Here is an 18,319-nt window from a genome sequence, read left to right as displayed (position 1 = left end):
AAACAACTCAAGTGTCCATCAACAGATGAATGGATAAACAAAATGTATATACACAAAATATAATATTATTTAGCAATAAAAATGAAATTCTGAGACATGCTGCAACATAGATGAACCTTGAAGAGAGTATGCTAAGTGAAATAAGCCAGACACAAAAGAATAGATATTGTGATTCCACTTATATTAAATATTTAGAACAGACTTTATAGAGAGAAATTATCAAGTAGCAGGGGCTGGAGAGAGGAAAGAATGGGGAGTTGTTGCTTACAGAGCTTTTATTTGGGATGATGAAAAATTTTGGAAATAGATCACGGTGAGGACTGCACAACAGTGTGAATGTAATTAATGCTACGAAATTGTACACTTAAAAATATTTAAAATGGCATTTAAAAAGAAATCCTGACCTGAGCCCTGGCTGGTTTGGCTCAGTGGTTAGAGCGTCGGCCTGTGGTCTGGAGAGACCCGGGTTCAGTTTCCTCTAAGGGCACTTACCTCGGTTGCAGTTTGTCCCCGGCCCTGGTTGGGTTGTGTGGGTGGCAGCCACTCGATGTGTACCTTTCACGTCGATGTCTCTCTCTCTCTCTCTCTCTCTCTCTCTCTCTCTCTCTCTCTCTCTCTTCCTCTCTCTCCCTCCCACTCTATCTGAACAAAAAATGAAAAAATGTCCTCGGGTAAGGATTTAAAAAAAAAAAATTTAAATGGCATTTAAAAAGAAATCCTTACCTGAGCCCTGGCTGGTTTGGCTCAGTGGTTAGAGCGTTGGCCTGCGGTCCAGAGAGACCCAGGTTCAGTTTCTGCTAAGGGCATGTACCTCGGTTGTAGTTTGTCCCCAGCCTTGGTTGGATCGTGCGGATGGCAGCCACTCAATGTGTCTCTTTCATGTCTATGTTTCTCTCTTCCTCTCTCTCCCTCCCTCCCACTCTATCTGAACAAAAAATGGAAAAATGTCCTTGGGTGAGGATAAAAAAAAATCCTTACCTGAGAACTTGCTTAAAGAGAGGAAGGGAGGGAGGGAGAGAGACGTAGACTGGTTGCTTCCTGTACAGGCCCGACCAGGTGTCAAACCTGCAACCTAGGTATGTGCCCTGATGGGGGAATTAAACCTACAACCTTTTGGTGTACAAGATGACGTGCCAACAAACTGAGCCATACCAGCTAGGGCAGCAAACATTTTTCTTTCCTTCTTTCTTTCTTTCTTTCTTTCTTTCTTTCTTTCTTTCTTTCTTTCTCTCTCTCTCTCTCTCTCTCTCTCTCTCTCTCTCTCCCTCTCTCCCTTCCTTCCTTCCTTCCTTCCTTCCTTCCTTCCTTCCTTCCTTCCTTCCTTTCTCTCTCTCTCTCTCTCTCTCTCTCTCTCTCTTTCTTTCTTTCTTTCTTTCTTTCTCTCCCAAGGATATTTTTCCATTTATCTACAGATAGAATAGGAGGGAGGGAAGAAGGGAGGGAGGGAGGAAGAGGGAGAGAGAGAGAGAGAGAGAGAGAGAGAGACATTGATATGAGAGAGACCTATTGACTGGTTGCCTCTTGCACGACTGGACCAGGGCAGGGGACTGAACTGCAACCAATATACATGCCCTTGACCGGAATAAAACTCAAGACACTTTGGTTTAAAGGCCAGTGCTCTAAATGCTGGGCCAAACTGGCTAGGATAGCAAACACTTTTTGATCCTCACAATAGCCCTAGGTAGGCATTGTCATATTCATTTTACAGATGGGGAAACTGAGGCTCATCAAGGTTTTGAGGCTCTACTGTGACTGACCAGTGGAGCTGGGTGGGAACCCAGGCTCCCAATACAGTGCTCTCCTCCCAGCCATAAAGCTGCATTTGGGCGTTTTTCTAAGCAGAAAGGCCTGTCTCTCTAACCAGAGCTCAGTTTTGCCTCTTGGCCAAGACGGAGAGCCATCGTCCTGATCCTCTGCTTCCACCACTGTTGCTCTGCTGTGTTCAATGTTTACTTTTCTGGTCTTCTTCCTCTGCTACCATGCAGACTCCTGAGCTGGTGACAGACACTGGTGGGGGAATGGAGGTGTCATGGATGGCTAGGATTCTGGCTTGTGCTACTGGATGAATGGAAATGACTAGAGGAGGGCAAATTTGAGGTATAAAAGTACAAAATCCGTGTTAGACCTGTTGAACTGGTGGATTCGTGAGATAGCTAGGAAATATCATAACATATATGGATGACATTCAGAGTGATATTTAGTATCTGTAAGTCCTGCAGCTTTGGGCATGGGGAGGAGCAGTGGGTCAGGGAAGTGAGAGATCCATGGGTATGTGCTGCTTGCCTCTGGTGTGCTTCTCCTAAAGTGGGCACTAGGGGGCAGCACGCAAAAGCATAAATACCAGAACTTCAACGTCACAGGATCTGAATTGGAGTCCTAGGTGCACCCCTCCGAGTTCAACTGCAGTGTGAACTTAACCTCTTTGAACTCTCAGCATTTCTCATCCAAAAACGGATTTAATGTGAGGTAGGATGTACAGTGGTTCAGAATGTGAACTTTGGAGTCAGAAAGCCTAAATAAGTGCTCCAATTCTGCCATTTACTTGCTGGGTGACTTTGGCCAAGTTACTGAACTTCTCTGTGCCTCAGATATCTGATCTACAAAGTGAATGTAGTAATAGTTTCATGTGGTGATTACAGCAGGGGCCGGCACATGGTAAGTGCTAAATAGATGATAGCTATTTTATTTTGACCCCTTCTTCCTGCCCTGACCCAGCCTCCCCAGCCATTCCGGGCCAGGACTCTCTGAGGCAACACATGCCTCTGAGAATCAGCAGGAGAGTAAATTACTACTACTGACTATGACCACCTACTGTGTGTTAGGTAAATTATGTGCCTAATTCCATTTAATCCTCACAATAACTCAGTACATAAACCCAAATCCTCATTGTACAGCTAAGAAAACAAAGGCCCAGACATTTGAGCCACTTGCCCAAGATGACACAATTCATAAGTGGCAGAGCCCAGAGCTGAGCCCAAGTCCATTCTGTTCAGAGCCTGAGCTCTTTGCATTGGCTCCTCTGGGTACCCCAGAAACTGGGTCCTGGAGATTGCCCCAGGCCCCAGCAGAATGGAGGATTCTCCCTGCAAGAATTCCCATCTGTAATCAGCTCCAATTCTGCCTACTAAACCCCATTTTCCCAGGTAGAATACCCTGGAATTCTGATTGGAATAAATAGAATGGAACCAACTGAAAGGAAACCTGGTGAGGTGGAAGGGAACAGAATGGTAGAGGGTGGGCAGAATGGGAATGTGGGAGTTGAGGCTGTCTCAGCTCCTCTGATTGGTCAGGTCTGTCTGTACAGGTCAGACAATGAATCAATGGCCATTCAGAGTTGCCTCTCCCCTTTCCTTCATTGGCCAAAGGATGGTGTATCCTAGAAGCTGGAGAGAACCAGGGAAGCCCAGGAGTTACCCTGGGGAGTGAAGGGCAGGTGGGCTGGGATCTGGGCTGGATGGATGATGTGGATAAAGGTGCAGCCGGAGCCCCAGAATTCTAAGGAGCTGGTCTGTAAGGGGCTTCTGGAACTCTGGGTTGGGCTCTATGGTGGGGGCTCCCTGGCTTTAGCTAGTGCAGCAGCCAGCTGCTGAACCTGAAGGGAGCTTCAGGGTGAAGCACCATCCTGTGCTAGGCTGAGGCAGAGGCTGCTGCTTTGGTCCTGGGTTTGGTTCTCAGCTTTAGTAGAAGTACTTTCTACAGTTTTGTGCTGAAAGAACCTTCATCAAATTCCCTCAGTTCACTGATGAGGGAATGAGTCCCACAAGGGAAATGGCCTCAGCTGAGGTCACATAGTGAATAAGGGGTGGGCCCTGGAGGAGGTAGACCTCCACTTTTCCACCTTGCTCTGTGTGGTGCCAAGATAGGCCTGGGTTTAAATTCTGCCTTAACTACCCAGTGGCTTTGTGAACTGGGGCAAATGACTCAGCCTCTCTGGGCCTTACAGCTTCCACACCAGTAAAATCCATCCATTCACTCAGCCCTTCTCTTGCCTACCCTCCGTACTGCTCTCTCACTCTTTTACACATGTACACACACACACACACACACACACACACACACACAAACGTACTGGTATGGATACACATTGCCAATATTGAGTCTTCCTGTCAAAATAGGCAGCTCTGGCCACCGATCACCATCCCCACTTTCTGGCCCTTTCTCCCACAGCCAATCTCACAACCCTGGTAAGCCTTCCCAAAGAGCCCCCAGCTAGAAGGTTATCTCCCTGAGCTAACTCAGAAGGCTTTCTGAGCCCCTCTGATGGCCTTGACCTCCTCTGTTGTTTTCCATATCCCCAAATGGGAGCTCTCAGAGAGCAAAGTCTGGTCTGATTCATCTGATTGCCCAGCTGAGGAAAGGGTCCAAAGACTACTGCTGGGACTGTTTGTGGAAAGGAGCCCCTCCAAGCCCTCCCCTTTCTCAGGAGCCCATGCACCTCACCTTCACCTTCCCAAACTATCGATGTGGTAGAAAGAGCCCTGGAGTGAGGAGGGTCACACAGACCTAGGATGGGATCCCAGGCCAGCCTCTTCCTGTGTGAACTTGGGAAATGACCTCACTTCTCCAAGCCTCAGTTTCCTCTTCTGTCAGTAGCCTTCCTGAAGAGAGGACATTTAGGCTGAGAACTGAGAGACCTAGACAGAAAGACCTAGGGGAAGAGTCTTCTGGACCAAAAACTGGGGATTTATAATGGGCTATTACTGTAGACCCCTTTCATTTTTGTAATGAAGCAATTATCATTTAGGTTAAACAAAACAAAACAAAACAAAAAACCTCTTGACTTTGATTTCTCTAGTTATCTTGCTTCTCCCTTGGTCTTTGGTCTTTCCTATCTTAGTCAAGGGCACTGTAATTCATTCTGCAGCTCCATCCACAGACCCAGAGGGCATTCCCTCACTCCCACACTAATCCATTCGCAAATCCTCTCGTTCACCTCCAAATAAAACTCAAATTCAGAGGCAGTTCCTGAATCCTAAGCACAAACCAATGACAGTTGGGGAAATTACGCTTCCCATATTAAGTATGTTATGGTTGTATCTTTGGGACTTGTTTGTATTATTGTCCAATAATATGCCCCGACCTTTAAAAAAAAAACAACCCAAAAAAACAAACTCAAATCCCCCCCCCCCCCCCCCCCCCCCCGTCATTACTCCTGGCCTGGCACTGTCCTCTCTCTGCTGGATTACTGCAGTAATATCCTAACTGGTCTTCCTTGTGCTCTTCTTGCTCCCTTTAAGTTCACTTTTTTTTTTTTTTTTTTTTTTATCCTCACCCGAGGATATTTTTCCATTTTTTGTACAGATACAGCGGGAGGGAGAGAGAGGAAGAGAGAGAGAGAGAGAAACATCGATGTGAAGGGACACATCGAGTGGCTGCCACCCGCACGACCCAACCAGGGCCGGGGACAAACTGCAACCCAATTACGTGCCCTTAGCGGGAACCGAACCCGGGTCTCTCCGGACCGCAGGCCGACACTCTAACCGCTGAGCCAAACTGGCCAGGGCTTAAGTTCATTCTTGACATAGCAAACAGCAGCACAATCTTTATTTTTTTAATTTTAATTTTTATCCTCACCTGAGGACATTTTTTGATAGTTTGTTCAGATAGAGTGTGAGGGAGAGAGAGAGAAACATCGACGTGAAAGGGACACATCGAGGGGCTGCCACCCACGCGACCCAAGCAGGACCGGGGACAAACTGCAACCAAGGTAGATGCCCTTAGCGGGAACAGAACTCGGGTCTCTCTGGACCGCAGGCCGACTCTCTAAGCGCTGAGCCAACCCTGCCAGGGCCTTGTTCATAATTTCTAAGGAAGCCCTATGGCTACGTGGTTGAAAACAGGCTCTGGAGGCAGACTGTCTGTGTGTTAAATCCTAGCCTGGCCACTCCTTGACCATGTGACCTTGGCCATATTTACTTGACCACCCTGTCCTTCAGTTTCCTCCTATATAAAATGGGGTATGCTCCCCTGGCCTGTTTGGCTCAGCAGTTGGAGCGTCAGCCTGTGGACCAGACACTCTCGGGTTCGATTCCCGCTAGGGGCATGTACCAAAAATATATATATAAATAAGTAATAAATAAATAAAATGGGGTATGTTAATAATAGCACATTATAGGGTCAGTACCTGACATAGAGTAAGTACTAATTAAATATTATCAGGTATTTTTTTATTCCTAGTGACACATGCCTTGGGATTTAATTATTTTTATTTCTGAAATATAAGCTTTGAGGGAACAAGGACTGTGCTGCTTTTATTTTCTGCTGTGCCCCTAGCACCTTGCATAGTGGTTGGTTCATATTAAGTGCTTAATTGTGTTGTTGAATGAATGCATGAAAACAGAATGGATCTCGGCCACTTTTGGAGCTTACAGTCTAAAGATTGCGAAATCTTACCTTCTTCTGCTTACCCTTCAATGCCTGGCCACTGTAGAGATGCAAAAACTGAGACTCATAAAGGTGAGGTGATTTGAGCAAAGACCCATCAAGGGGGAAGGGGTTTTGCTCTTCCCAACTTCCCAGAGGAAGTAAAATTTCGACTTGTCAGAAACGTGATGAAGTACCAAAAGCACATGAAACCTGCGACATCCATTGTGAACACACATCATACGCAGCCTTTTATTCTAGGAATAATAACTAGGGCATTTTTCATCACAGGAGAAGTTAAAAACAAAGAGAACCTATGAGCTTTCTGAATGGAGCAGGAGGGTGGGTTATCGTGCTGCTGGCTAAGATGGCACTGACATTGCAGCTGTGCCTTTCTGGGGAAGACATCCAGTCCCGTTCAAGTAATTGCCACTACCCAAACATTTTGTTCCTGCCACACTTAGGAATCCAGAGGCCTCATTATACAAATGGAGGAACAGAAGAGAAGGCACTTACTTGCTCAGAGCACATAACGAATTAAACCCAAAAGCTTCTGACTTCCATCACAAGATTTTTAAAGCTCTAATTAGTATAAAAACTCTTAATATGAGAATTGAGAGAAAGAAGAGGTGAGGAGGGTGGAGAAGGAGAAGAGCTAGAAGAAGGAAAAAGCTGAGGTGTCAAGTCAGGTGCCCACTGGTGGGCAGGGGCACTGACAGGTGTGGGGGCAACCAGAAACCTTTCGAAGAGAGCAGGAAGTCTGCTGGGGAAAGAGGAGATGAAGGCTGAGCCTAGCTGGGTTATTTTCAGAGCTGCTATCTTTATCTGCATCTGCTAAATTATTAAACTGATATCACATCCTGGAGGGTGCCAGGTCAGGTTGCAGGGAAGAGACTGAAAGGGAGGGGTTGGGTCTCTTAGCAGAGACTTGAATCTTCTAGGCTGGGATGGAAGTCGACTTCTTAGGCCTTGACCTCCTGGCCCATGCACTCTCAGCTGATAGAGGGGATATTGATTTGGGCCACAGCCACACTCTCCCACCATAAGGCTGTTTTTCTGCTGGCTGCTGTCCAGGGAGGGGTGTGTATATAATGGACAGGACTCTGGCATCAGGTCCCCCTCAGGCTGTCTCTTCTCTTTCAGAGTCTCTGACTCAGACCAAGGACAGATATTTCTAGCTTTCTGACACCTTGGACAAATCCCTGTATCTATCAATACCCTTGTCTATGCTCTAGGTGTTAGCAGTTCCATTCCTCAGACCCTGAAGATCACAGAGAAAACATGCCTTTCTCAAGGTTGCACAGCTAGGAAAGGACTGAACTTCAATTCAAACTCAAGTCTCTCTAATTCCAGATGCCTTTGTCTCTATGTTTTTATTTTACTATTTTCTCTATTTCCCATCTTTTCTGCAGGAGGAATGTATAACTATTATAAAGATCAGAAAGAAAACACAATGATTATTATAATCTAAAAATTATCTTCCTAAGTCCAAATATTGTGTTTGCCAGGCTGGCTATGCACTAAGAGGTGGTTGGCTGTGGCCCCTATCCATTTCTGGGAGTGCAGAACCCAGGGCAACAAAGGAAGCTGGCAGATGCCAAAGTCCTCACCTCTGGTCCTGTGCACACAATATTCCCATTGTGAATCCTCTCCTTTTCCATCTGCTCCACCATCTTTGCATCGCTTGCTTTAATTCATCCTTCACGTCTCTGTTTAAATATAATCTACTAAGAACTCTCCCTGATTCCCTCCCCACCCAACTGGGATCAGTGTCAGCTTCGTGTTCCCAGAGCCCCTGTGTTTCCCCATCCCAGTAGATAGATACTTCACTGAACTGCCATCATATGTCTGTGTCCCCCCTAGACTGTGTGTTCCCTGAAGGCCCCATCTGATCTTTGCTGTAAACTCCAGGGGCCAGCCCAACAGAGAAGGTAATGATCAAATTTGTCAAATGAATGAATCAATGAGTGAATAAAGAAGAGGACTTCTCTATTCTCAATAAGCTCTATCTACCCTTGCATCATTTTTCAATTCAAACAAATGTTTACTGGGTGCTTTATGGGGCCAGACATTCTACTTAACTTCAGGGGAATCTAATGATAAGCAAAACCAGTCTAGGGTAGGGTAGGGTAACTAAAAAATATACATATATGGAAAATGCCATAGAGGATAGGAATAGGTGACATATCAGAGAATAACAGGGAGGTGAGCTATGACTGTGAGTTAGGTCAAATCTGTGTTTGAATTCTTGCCTGACCAACTACTTATCTACTGTGTGACCTTGGGCAAGTCTCTTTACTTCTCTGGGCTTTGGTTTCTCATCAGGAAGAAAAGGCAGCTGATGCCCTTTTCTTATGTATGTTGTGAGGAGATAGAGAACATTCATCTATTCTATAAAAACAGGTTGCGCTCAGCTGGTGTAGCTCAGTGGATTGAGCATCATCCCATGGACTGAGAGGTCCCTGTTCGATTCCTAGTCAGGGCACAAGCTTGGGTTGCTGGCTCGATTCCCAGTAGGGGGTGTGCAGGAGACAACCAAGCGATGTGTCTCACATCAATGTTTCTCTCTCTCCCTTCTTTTCTCTCTAAAAAATCAATAAAAACATTTTAAAAAATAGGTTGAGTATCTCCTCCTACTTAGAGAAAGGACTTTCCCAAGGTTACCTAAATGGGCCCAGTGTAGGATTTGAACTCAGATTTGTCTGGTTCCCTGGATGATGGGGGTCAGTCCTGGTCTTGTTCCCCTTATTCATCCCCCAGAAGTTAGGAGCAGTGATCTGCCTGCTTCAGTCAAAATACCTGTCAATCTCCCCACAGTGGTGATGATGATAATGATGTGTGTGTGGTCTTCTGCACAGAGAAAGACACAAGGTTTGATGACACAAAGGAGACCATTAAACAGGACATTCCTTCTTGCTGGGGGCAACCTGGTAACTCCTGAGCCTCCATCTGACTTCTCTTCTTTCTTCTTCCTCTGTGACTCCCCTCTAGAACCAATGCACCCACTAAATTCCCCCCTCCCTGAGCCCATCACAGTCAAGGAACCCCTTTTCTTGCCCTCATTGAGCCCCTCCCCTTGCCCTCCACTGAGCCTCCACCACTCCTGGTCACTGAACACCCTCCCCCTCACTCCCTCCTCCTAAGGCATCCTCCCTTCCTCTTCACTGAGCTTGATCATCGATCTCTCCCTCCTCTCCGAGCCCCTTCTGAGCTGCCTCTCAGGAGCCCAGCTGTCTCACCCATGAGTCAGTCAGTCAATCTAAGGCACCTGAAAGCACTTAGAGAACATGGAGGGGGAGGCTCCATCGTTTTCATCCGCATCAAGCGAGTGCTATTCCCCCATCTGCCTCCTCTTCAAGCAAGGGCAGTAATCACACTGGCCACATTTTTGGCAAGTCCTGCTGAGCCCAGGGTTAGCTACCGTTCCCAATCGGTGTGAACTAGTTTCTGGCCCTCCAGCCTCTGCCCCGCCCATCACAGAGACCTCCCATTTCTGATGGCACCTTTAAAGGGATGGAAACTGAGGCAGGGCCCTGGTGTCTGGGCCAGAGTTTGGAGCGGGTATGGCAGGGTCATATCTGGTGTGGGGAAAATGGGCAGGACTCCGTTTTATTGTTTTGCCAGGATGACAAGGTCCCAGTGAAGGCCCTCCCCAGTATCTGCGCCCCAAGAGGGCATAAATGGCAGAGCTGCTCCCATCCAGTGATCCATATTCAGCGACTGACCTGCAGTGTGACCTTGGGGAAGGCACCACTGCACCTTCTGAATCTGTTTCCCTCTGTGTAAAGGGTGGGGACATCTATTAGGAGGAGCAAACAGGAACAAGAGCATGGAAAGAATTTTGCACACTGTGTGGTCCAGGGTTCCTCTGGGGGTCCATCAAGGTTCGCGAAAGCTGGGCTGGACTAAGCGGCAGCGCTGTAGTTTGTTCTGCACGCGAAGAGCCTTCTTGGTGGGGAATATATCCAATCAGATCCCCATCAAGACATCAGTAGCCCCTCCGTGTTAATCTCTCCACTGCCCCCAAGGAGATTGGAGAAGGGGGTCCTGGTGAGCCTTGTGGCCCAGGACACCGAGCAGAACCGATTGGACCAAGGAGTGCATTACAGAAAGGAGCACTGTGCTCCTGAGTTGTAGTCCAGGCTCTCACTGTCGCATGGGCAAAACCCTCCCCCAGGTGGAGACCGGAGTCCATGATTTATAAGCACAAACTACCAGAGCTTACGACTCGGGCCAAACCAGAGAAGATGCAGTCCTCTTTCCACCCAAAATCTGGGGGGAGGTGATGGATGCCTGATCCAGGCAGAGCCGGACGAAAGACGTGAAGGATGTGGGCAATGTCAAGAACCTTAGGGGCCGAGGAGGCGGGTTCAGAGAATGCCAGACGTTGATTGGCTCTGCTGTCTAGCGCTCCGCCCCGTGTTCTATAAGAGGCACTGGTGGCTCGTGAGGCTCTCGCGCGGGGGCTGCGGGCACACTTCTTGCGTTCTTGACGTCCATCCTCCCCCGCGCCGGGGGAGGCCGGCTAAACCAGGGGACAGATCGCTGCAGACCGCCGGGGGGCGGGGGATGCCGGGCTGCCGCATCAGCGCCTGCGGCCCGGGGGCCCAGGAAGGGGCGGCGGAACCGGGGTCCCCGCCACCGCCGCCCCGGGAGCCCCCGCCGTCCCCTCAGCCCCCGCCCCCACCTCCAACTTTGACCCCGACTCCGACTCAGGCCGCGTCGCTGCCAGAGGCGACCCCGGCGTCTGTGGGTTCGACCGGTGGGCAAGAGCTGCAGCGCTGGCGCCAGAGTGCTAACGGGGGTTCGGGGGATACGGGGCCGTTAGGGAGTGCGGGCGGCGGCCCGGGCGCGGCGGGGGTAGGGGGGCGCGCACTGGAGCTGGCCGAAGCGCGTCGGCGACTGCTGGAGGTGGAGGGCCGCCGGCGCCTGGTGTCGGAGCTGGAGAGCCGCGTGCTGCAGCTGCACTGCGTTTTTTTGGCGGCCGAGCTGCGCCTGGCGCACCGCGCCGAGAGCCTAAGCCGTTTGGGTGGTGGCGTGGCGCAGTCCGAGCTCTACCTGGCGGCGCACGGGTCGCGTCTTAAGAAGGGCTCGCGCCGCGGCCGGCGCGGCCGCCCGCCCGCGCTGCTCGCCTCGGCGCTGGGTCTGGGCAGCTGCATGCCCTGGGGCACCGGACGCCTGCGGCGGGGCCGCGGCCCTGAGCCAGACTCGCCCTTCCGCCGGAGCCCGCCCCGCGGCCCCGCCTCCCCCCAGCGCTGACCTCCGCGCCTGGACCCCTGGCCACCCGAGACAGGCTGTTGCCGAGGCACCGACGAACGATTGTTGACGCCGGCTGGATGGACTGACCGACCACAGGAAGAGACAGTCGGGCGGCCAGGGAACCAGTTAAGGAGGCTGAGGTACGGTCTTAGAGGCTGGTGCATCTAAAGGGCGGGAGAGGTGATCCAGGGACCCGGATCTCCCTTCCTAGGAGCTTCTGGAGTCCGCTAGGTCACTAATAAAGCTGTCCACTTTTTGTTGCCGCCTCTTCAGCACCAAGTCCCCATTATACAGTTGGACAAAGTGAGGGTGCTCAGACCCCAGGAGGGTTTGCCAGTAAACTTTTACCAATTGGAGCCTGCTGCACTGACGCAGCACTCCCTCCTCCTTCTCTGCACCTGCGTTGACTTTCCTGAGTCCCTCGGGGCTGTAAGAAGAGTCTTGCCCTTGAGGCTGCTATTTTCTGGTACCGCCTAGCTTCAAACTTTTGGGCGGACAGAATAATGAGGTCCCAAGAGGGGGCGGGGGCTGGTATAGCAATGTACCACCGAATTTTCTCCTAAGCCCCTATTTTGTATTTGGGGAGATGGAATCCCAGAGAGATTGAGGATTTTTTTCCCATAATACTTAAGCCCTTCCACTTCTAGGAGAGATTTTTTTCTCATGCCCTCATGCAGCTTTGCTCAGAGTACAGCCTTAGATAACCATTGTTTGGTAATGCCTAAAGCCTTACCTGTTCTCCTAGCTCTCCCCCCCTCCCCCATCCTGGCTCTAAAATGGCTCTGCCAGGGATGGAGCCAGGTGACATCTTTTAACAGGCCCAAAGGGAGCAGGTATGTCATTGGCTTCTAGAAAGGGAGGCCTTAAAGGGCCAGACCTGAAATGAGATCTCTTCCTGTTCAAATGCCATTCAGGCTGCCCTTCCCCTGCTCCCACTCAGCTGTGAATGACCTCAATGCTGCTTGCTTCTCACCATCTGGGTTGACTGCAGCTTCACTTGTCAGTCTGTGAAATGAGCATCTTCACTTCCCGGAAGGGGAGTAGTGAGGTTAACACAGAGCAGAGGTCTGCCTTCTTCACCTATAAGTCATGGAAGAATGTTGTATCTCTTATAACACCTAGAAACAGGCAGTGCTTTTGCTGGTGGAGCCAGGGGCTAATTTAAAGTCCTCCTTTTGCAGAGTGGCAAGGTCACATGCCAGCAAAGGGACAGAACTAGATCCCCAGGCCTTCTTCTAGTGTCTCTTCCCTGTCCAGGGGCAGGAGTTAGAGAGAGCTGGTGTCCACCTTATCCGCTGTGTGACCTGGAACAATTCTCTTTGTCCCCTGTTTAGGCTGGTTTCCCCAGTCTCTCTCTGAACATAGCTGTCTCTCCTCATGTCAGGGATTGGAGCCAGGTGACATCTGGGAATAGGGAGAAGGGGGTAGGATGAGAACATCAGAGTCAAAGGAATCTGGTTTAATCCTAGAGTCCTGAGGGTCAGGTGTACTGCTCTGAAAGGCAGAGCCCCAGGGACCCTCACCTGACTCTCTCCCATCAGCCCTTCCTTCCCGGTACCAAACTTTTGGGCTGGTTTCTCAGCTAACAGCCAGGCTTTCCTGAACCCATTCTTAGCTGGGGAAGGGGAGTCCAGGAGGAGGTCTCAGAAGAGGAGAGCTTGGGGACCTAGAGAGCAGTGAGTGGCCCTGGCATCCTCTGGCCTCCCCAGAGAGGAGATGCTTCTGAAGCCACTTGGGTCATTGGGGTCTAGAGGTCCAGAAAGGACAAGGACATTCTGGGCATGATGACAGCACTGGGCTGCAGCCGGAACAGTTTGTTTTCGGAGTTGCACAAAAGAGGGGCATTTGGTCCAGAGAAGCTTTTAGCTAATGGTGTAAAGTGCTCTGTGCCATCACAATTTTGTCTTTCTCTGGGATTTGTTGGTAATCAGCTTTGTCCTGGTTTGGAGGTGGGGGAGGGGTGGGGAATTAGAGATGGCTCTTGCTGGAGAAAGTGGTATGTATGTGTAGGAAATGGAGATAGGTCCTGCACAGGCAGCTCTGTCTCTTCCCTCCACTTCCAGATGTCCCACTGCTTCTTACCTTGGCCAGGGCCCACAGTGCTCAGTGGCTTGAACCCCAGCTCTTGGTTTAGTGCTCTGCCCACTACCCCTCAGCCCAGAGTCTCATCTAGAAAGCTCCAGTTTCTCCTCAATCAACAAACACTGATATCTCCTCAATCCAAGGGCTCAAGAGGCAGCACTGAATCAGAGGGTCTCTGCTTTTAAGGTTCTCCCAACCCTCTAGGCAGCCTTCCCTGACAGTCACCATCCCAGGGGATCTCTGGAGGCTGGGCAATTTGTGTTGTTGGGAGAGTTATTATTTTTTCTTTATTAATTTTAGATAGAGAGGAAGGAAGAGTGCGAGAGAGATAGAAACATCGATGAGAGAGAACATCCACTGGCCACCTTCTGCATGCCCCCCACTGGGGATTGGCCCACAACCTGGGCATGTGCCCAGACCGGGAATCGACTGGTGACCTCTTGGTGCATGGGTTGATGCTCAACCACTGAGCCACACCGACTGGTGGGAGAGTAATTGTTAGGCCTTCACAAATAAGAATGGCCCCTAGCCCTGGTCGGTTTGGCTCAGCGGTTAGAGCGTCGGCCTGTGGTTTAAAGAGACCCGGGTTTGGTTCCCGCTAGGCTCGTGTACCTCGGTTGCAGTTTGTCCCCGGCCCTGGTTGGTCGTGTGTGGCAGCCAGCCACTCGATGTGTCCCTTTCACGTCCATGTTTCTCTCTCTCTCTCTCTCTCTCTCTCTCTCTCTCTCTCTCCCCCTCCCACTCTATCTGAACAAAAAATGGAAAAATGTCCTCGGGTGAGGATTTAGAAAAAAAAGAATGGTCCCTAGTCAGGAAACTGACTCCCCCTTCCCATGATTTCCTGAACACTCTCTTGATGGCCCCCAGCCCTGGGTACTGGACCTGTACATTGAGGACATTGATGGCCACCAGTGCATCTGGGATCTCAGCAAAGGGAAATGAGGAAACAGGAACCTTTTTTCAGGTTAATGCCTGAGGCTAGAGAACCAATTCAGGGTTCTAGTCCGAGACCTGTTCCTCCCCTAAATAAGCCGGTCCGCTCTGCTCTTGGCTGGCCCTTGCCAAGTGAGAGCATCCCTCCAGTCTCTGGGTGGCACCACCAGAGGGCAGTGTGGGGCTGCTTCCTTGGGCACCTGGGCGTAGCCTGGAGCAGCTCGGACTCCTGGTGTTCCCGCCCCAAACCAGCCTCTTCTAGCAGTGGTAGGGCGCCCTAGGCCTTGAGCTTTAAGAGTCTGGCAGAAGAGCAGTTAGGGGAGGTCACTTAGAGAAGAGGCTCAAAAGAAGCCTTCTGGTGGGGCCAGTCTCTGGGTCTGGCTAGAAGGCTCATCAGGAAAGACTTTCCTGGAAAGAGGCTGCCCCTGTTGGTGGTCACCATTTGAGTAGAAGCCCGGAGTCACTTTGCTTCTCACAGATTTGTTACACTGATAAATGATCAGAACACCCTGTCTCACCACCACCTGGGGACCAAGGTGGCTTCCTAGAGATTAGGCTGAAGCAACAGGTCTTGGCTCAGGTGCTCCAAACCTGCAAATGGGCAATCTCCAGGAGGCTCCTTTTCCCTGACAGCCAGCTTTGGAGAAAAACCTAGGGGTCCAGACTTCTCAGAGCCGAAGGAGAGAGCCAACAGGGCAGGAGATGTTTGGGAAGGCTGGGAGATCCCCAGTGTATTTCTTCCCCCATTAGTCCTGACCAGCCGCAACCTGGCCAGGAGTCATGGGGGAAGGGAATCCTTGGCTCTGGAATAACATATTACCACCTCTATACCCGGCACTGTGCTAAGCACTTTACACCCATTATCTGTTTCAATCCTCCACGCTATTCTGCAACATAAGGTTTATTATTCCCATTTCCACAGATAAGGAAACAGGGTCAAGGAAGACAGGTGATTTTCCCAAGGATATATAACCTCTAGGTGGGAGATCCCTTAAACTTCTGGCTATGTGGCTTTTATCATTTATCAGGTGAATATGGGGGGATTTCTGTACTCTCACCTTTATGTCTGGGGCCAGTGACCCCTGGTCCTTGGTCTGGAAATGATGTGATAAGATACTGGAGGGATAGCAGAAGGTGCCCCTCTCCAAGGTCTGAGCACACCTCCAGAGACTGGCTCCCCAACCTGGGTTGTCTGTGCTCTGGGGGAAGGGGATAGAGTTAGGCTGAGTCAGCACACCTGATTTCAGGTAAGGGCCGGCCAACCATGCTGAGGGCCTGTGCTTGCCTTGGAGGGCTCGGAGGTTTGGTGCCAGGAAAGCAAAGAGCCTGGGATGGCAGAGAAGGGGGCTGATAGGCCCCATGGTAGGGTAGGAAGTACCCCAGGCTTGGAACAAAACAGACCTAGGATTCTATCCTGGCCTGGAACTTCTCAGCTGGGAGACCTTGGGCAAATAAGTTAACTTCTTCCTGAGCCAGTTTCTTTTCTGTGTGTGTTTATTTTGGGCAGCTAGGGAGGAGATAGCTTCTGAGTATTAAATATGAGGTCACACTAAGCGCCTAGCACCTAGAGAGATCTGTACATGGGTAATGGAGCAGATCCGCCCAGCTTCGGAGAGGCTGCCAGGACATAGCTCCCGGACAGTGTGGGCCTTCCCTTCTCCAGAGCATCGCCATATCAGGAATCCCTGGAACAGTTTCCCTCTCCCCACCACAGGCCCTGGGGAACTCCATAAAGGGGAGAGGTGGAGGAAGGGGCAGGCTTTTCATCCCAGGAACATTCCATTCCAGCTGCTCAGACCAGTGGGGATCCCAGCCAAGGACAAAGACCCAAGGGAACCTCTGCTTACCCCAGGAGCCTCCACCCGTTCCAGGGTGGGAGTCAGTGGAGCCCAGTTCCATAATATTGCCCTGGCACCTTCTCTCCATAATGGTCCCTCTTAAGGAGGTAGATGTTGAAGTGTCTGGGTGGGGCTGGGTGGCTGTGGGAAAGAGGTAATTGAAGATCTTGAAATTGTTCTCTCCAGCTCCTCCCAGCAACTCTGTGGATCTGAACTCCTGGATTCTGTTCTTTCCCTGAGCACCTCCTTCAGGAAGACTTCTTCGGTCAACCCTACACAACTCTGAGCCCTCCTCACTTCATGGGAGCACTTGGTTTCACCGAGGCGAGGGGCTGGATTCTGGGGAAATTGCCTATCCTTTGAATTTCTTTATGTATGCCATATTCGACTTTGGCTTACGCTGTACAACTGGAAGTGTTACTACAGGTCCCTGAGATGCAATCAGATTATTTAAGAGTGCAGTAAACATTTCCAGTGTGAAAGTGAAAAGGATTTCTTTAAAAAATAGAGTCATCATTCTTTTAAACAAGTCACAACGCGGCTTAGTAGCTGCAGTTGCTTCTCAGTCAAACAGCTTGGAGACCTGTTTGAGAGAAACCGGTTTGAGAAACTTCTTTTCCTCATTCACGGTTCTTGCCCCGTCTCCGTGGGAGCATGCCTGTGGCCCTTCAGAAAGGTGATCAGCTCTAGCTTTTTGGGGGACATACCTCTTTCTCAGAAAGAGGTAGTGGCCACATAATTGTAAGCAAAGTTTTAAGTGAGAAAAGGAACCACACTTATTCACATTTATCCTCATAATAGAGGGAAGGGGGCCACATTTACTCACACACAACCCAGAACTTGTAGAATTCTTCAAAATGAATGTGTATTAAGTCAGTCCCCTGATTCATACATTCAGGAAGAATAAACTTCAATAATGTAAGACAATTGCATGTGGTTTTGAGGTTTACTTTGCAAGTGTCCTTACCTTGTTTTCCTTTGTGTATCTGTCACCACTTTAAGTTGGCAGTTAGTTCCTCGAGCAACTTGTTTAGTTTCATTTGGCAATCCTGAGACCGTGGACTGATTAGCAGACTGATTTCTCCCTTGACCTGGTTCAAAGCTGACCCTCTCCAGCAGGTCTTCCTAATGAAGGCTGTGATGAGGAAGCTAGGGGGTGGGAATGCACATGTGAGGCTGTGACTGTGAGGGAGGTCGTGCTTGTTTGTGATAACATGTGACTGCTGGTGACTGTATGGACCTGTCAGTCAGGGTCCCAGCAGGAGACAAGGGCACACTCTAACTGGGAAGAGATTTAAAAGAAACTATTTCATTCCTGGACTGTATGACACAATGGTTAGAGTGTTGGCCCTTGCACTGAAGGGTCATGGGTTCAATTTCCAGTCAAGGGCATGTACCTGGGTTGCAGGTTCAACCTCCACCCTGGCTGGGGAGGCAGCCAACAGCAACCAATTGATGTGTGTCTCTCTCATTGATTTCTCTCTCTCTCCCTCCCTTCCCCTCCCTCCCTCCCTCCCTCCCTCCCTTCTACGCTCTCTAAAAATCAATGGAGCCTGGCAGTCATGCGGGTGGCGGCCACTCGATGTGTCCCTTTTTTTTTTTTATCCTCACCCGAGGACATTTTCCCATTTTTTTGTTCAGGTAGAGTGGGAGGGAGAGAGAGGAACAGAGAGAGAGAGAGAGAGAAACATCGATGTGAAAGGACCACATCGAGTGGCTGCCACCCGCACGACCGACCAGGGCCGGGGACAAACTGCAACCGAGGTACGCGCCCTTAGCGGGAACCGAACCCGGGTCTCTCAGGACCGCAGGTCGATGCTCTAACCGCCGAGCCAAACCAGCCA

At 50.1% G+C, this 18,319-nt stretch overlaps 1 protein-coding gene across 1 annotated transcript; it reads left to right on the top strand.

Moving 5' to 3' along the window:
- Window positions 1–10,836: 10,836 nt before the first annotated feature.
- Window positions 10,837–17,394, top strand: TRNP1 (TMF1 regulated nuclear protein 1). The gene is made up of 2 exons (XM_036256895.1): window positions 10,837–11,762; window positions 16,662–17,394. The coding sequence occupies exon 1, from the start codon at window positions 10,933–10,935 to the stop codon at window positions 11,620–11,622; it is 690 nt and encodes a 229-aa protein (XP_036112788.1). The 5' UTR covers window positions 10,837–10,932; the 3' UTR covers window positions 11,623–11,762; window positions 16,662–17,394.
- Window positions 17,395–18,319: the final 925 nt, after the last annotated feature.

The sequence above is a fragment of the Molossus molossus genome, unplaced genomic scaffold, assembly GCF_014108415.1.
Source record: "Molossus molossus isolate mMolMol1 unplaced genomic scaffold, mMolMol1.p scaffold_m16_p_12, whole genome shotgun sequence".
NCBI classification, from domain to species: Eukaryota; Metazoa; Chordata; class Mammalia; order Chiroptera; family Molossidae; genus Molossus; species Molossus molossus.
Note: the sequence above shows the minus strand (reverse complement) of the source record. Positions and strands in the feature narration are given on the sequence as shown.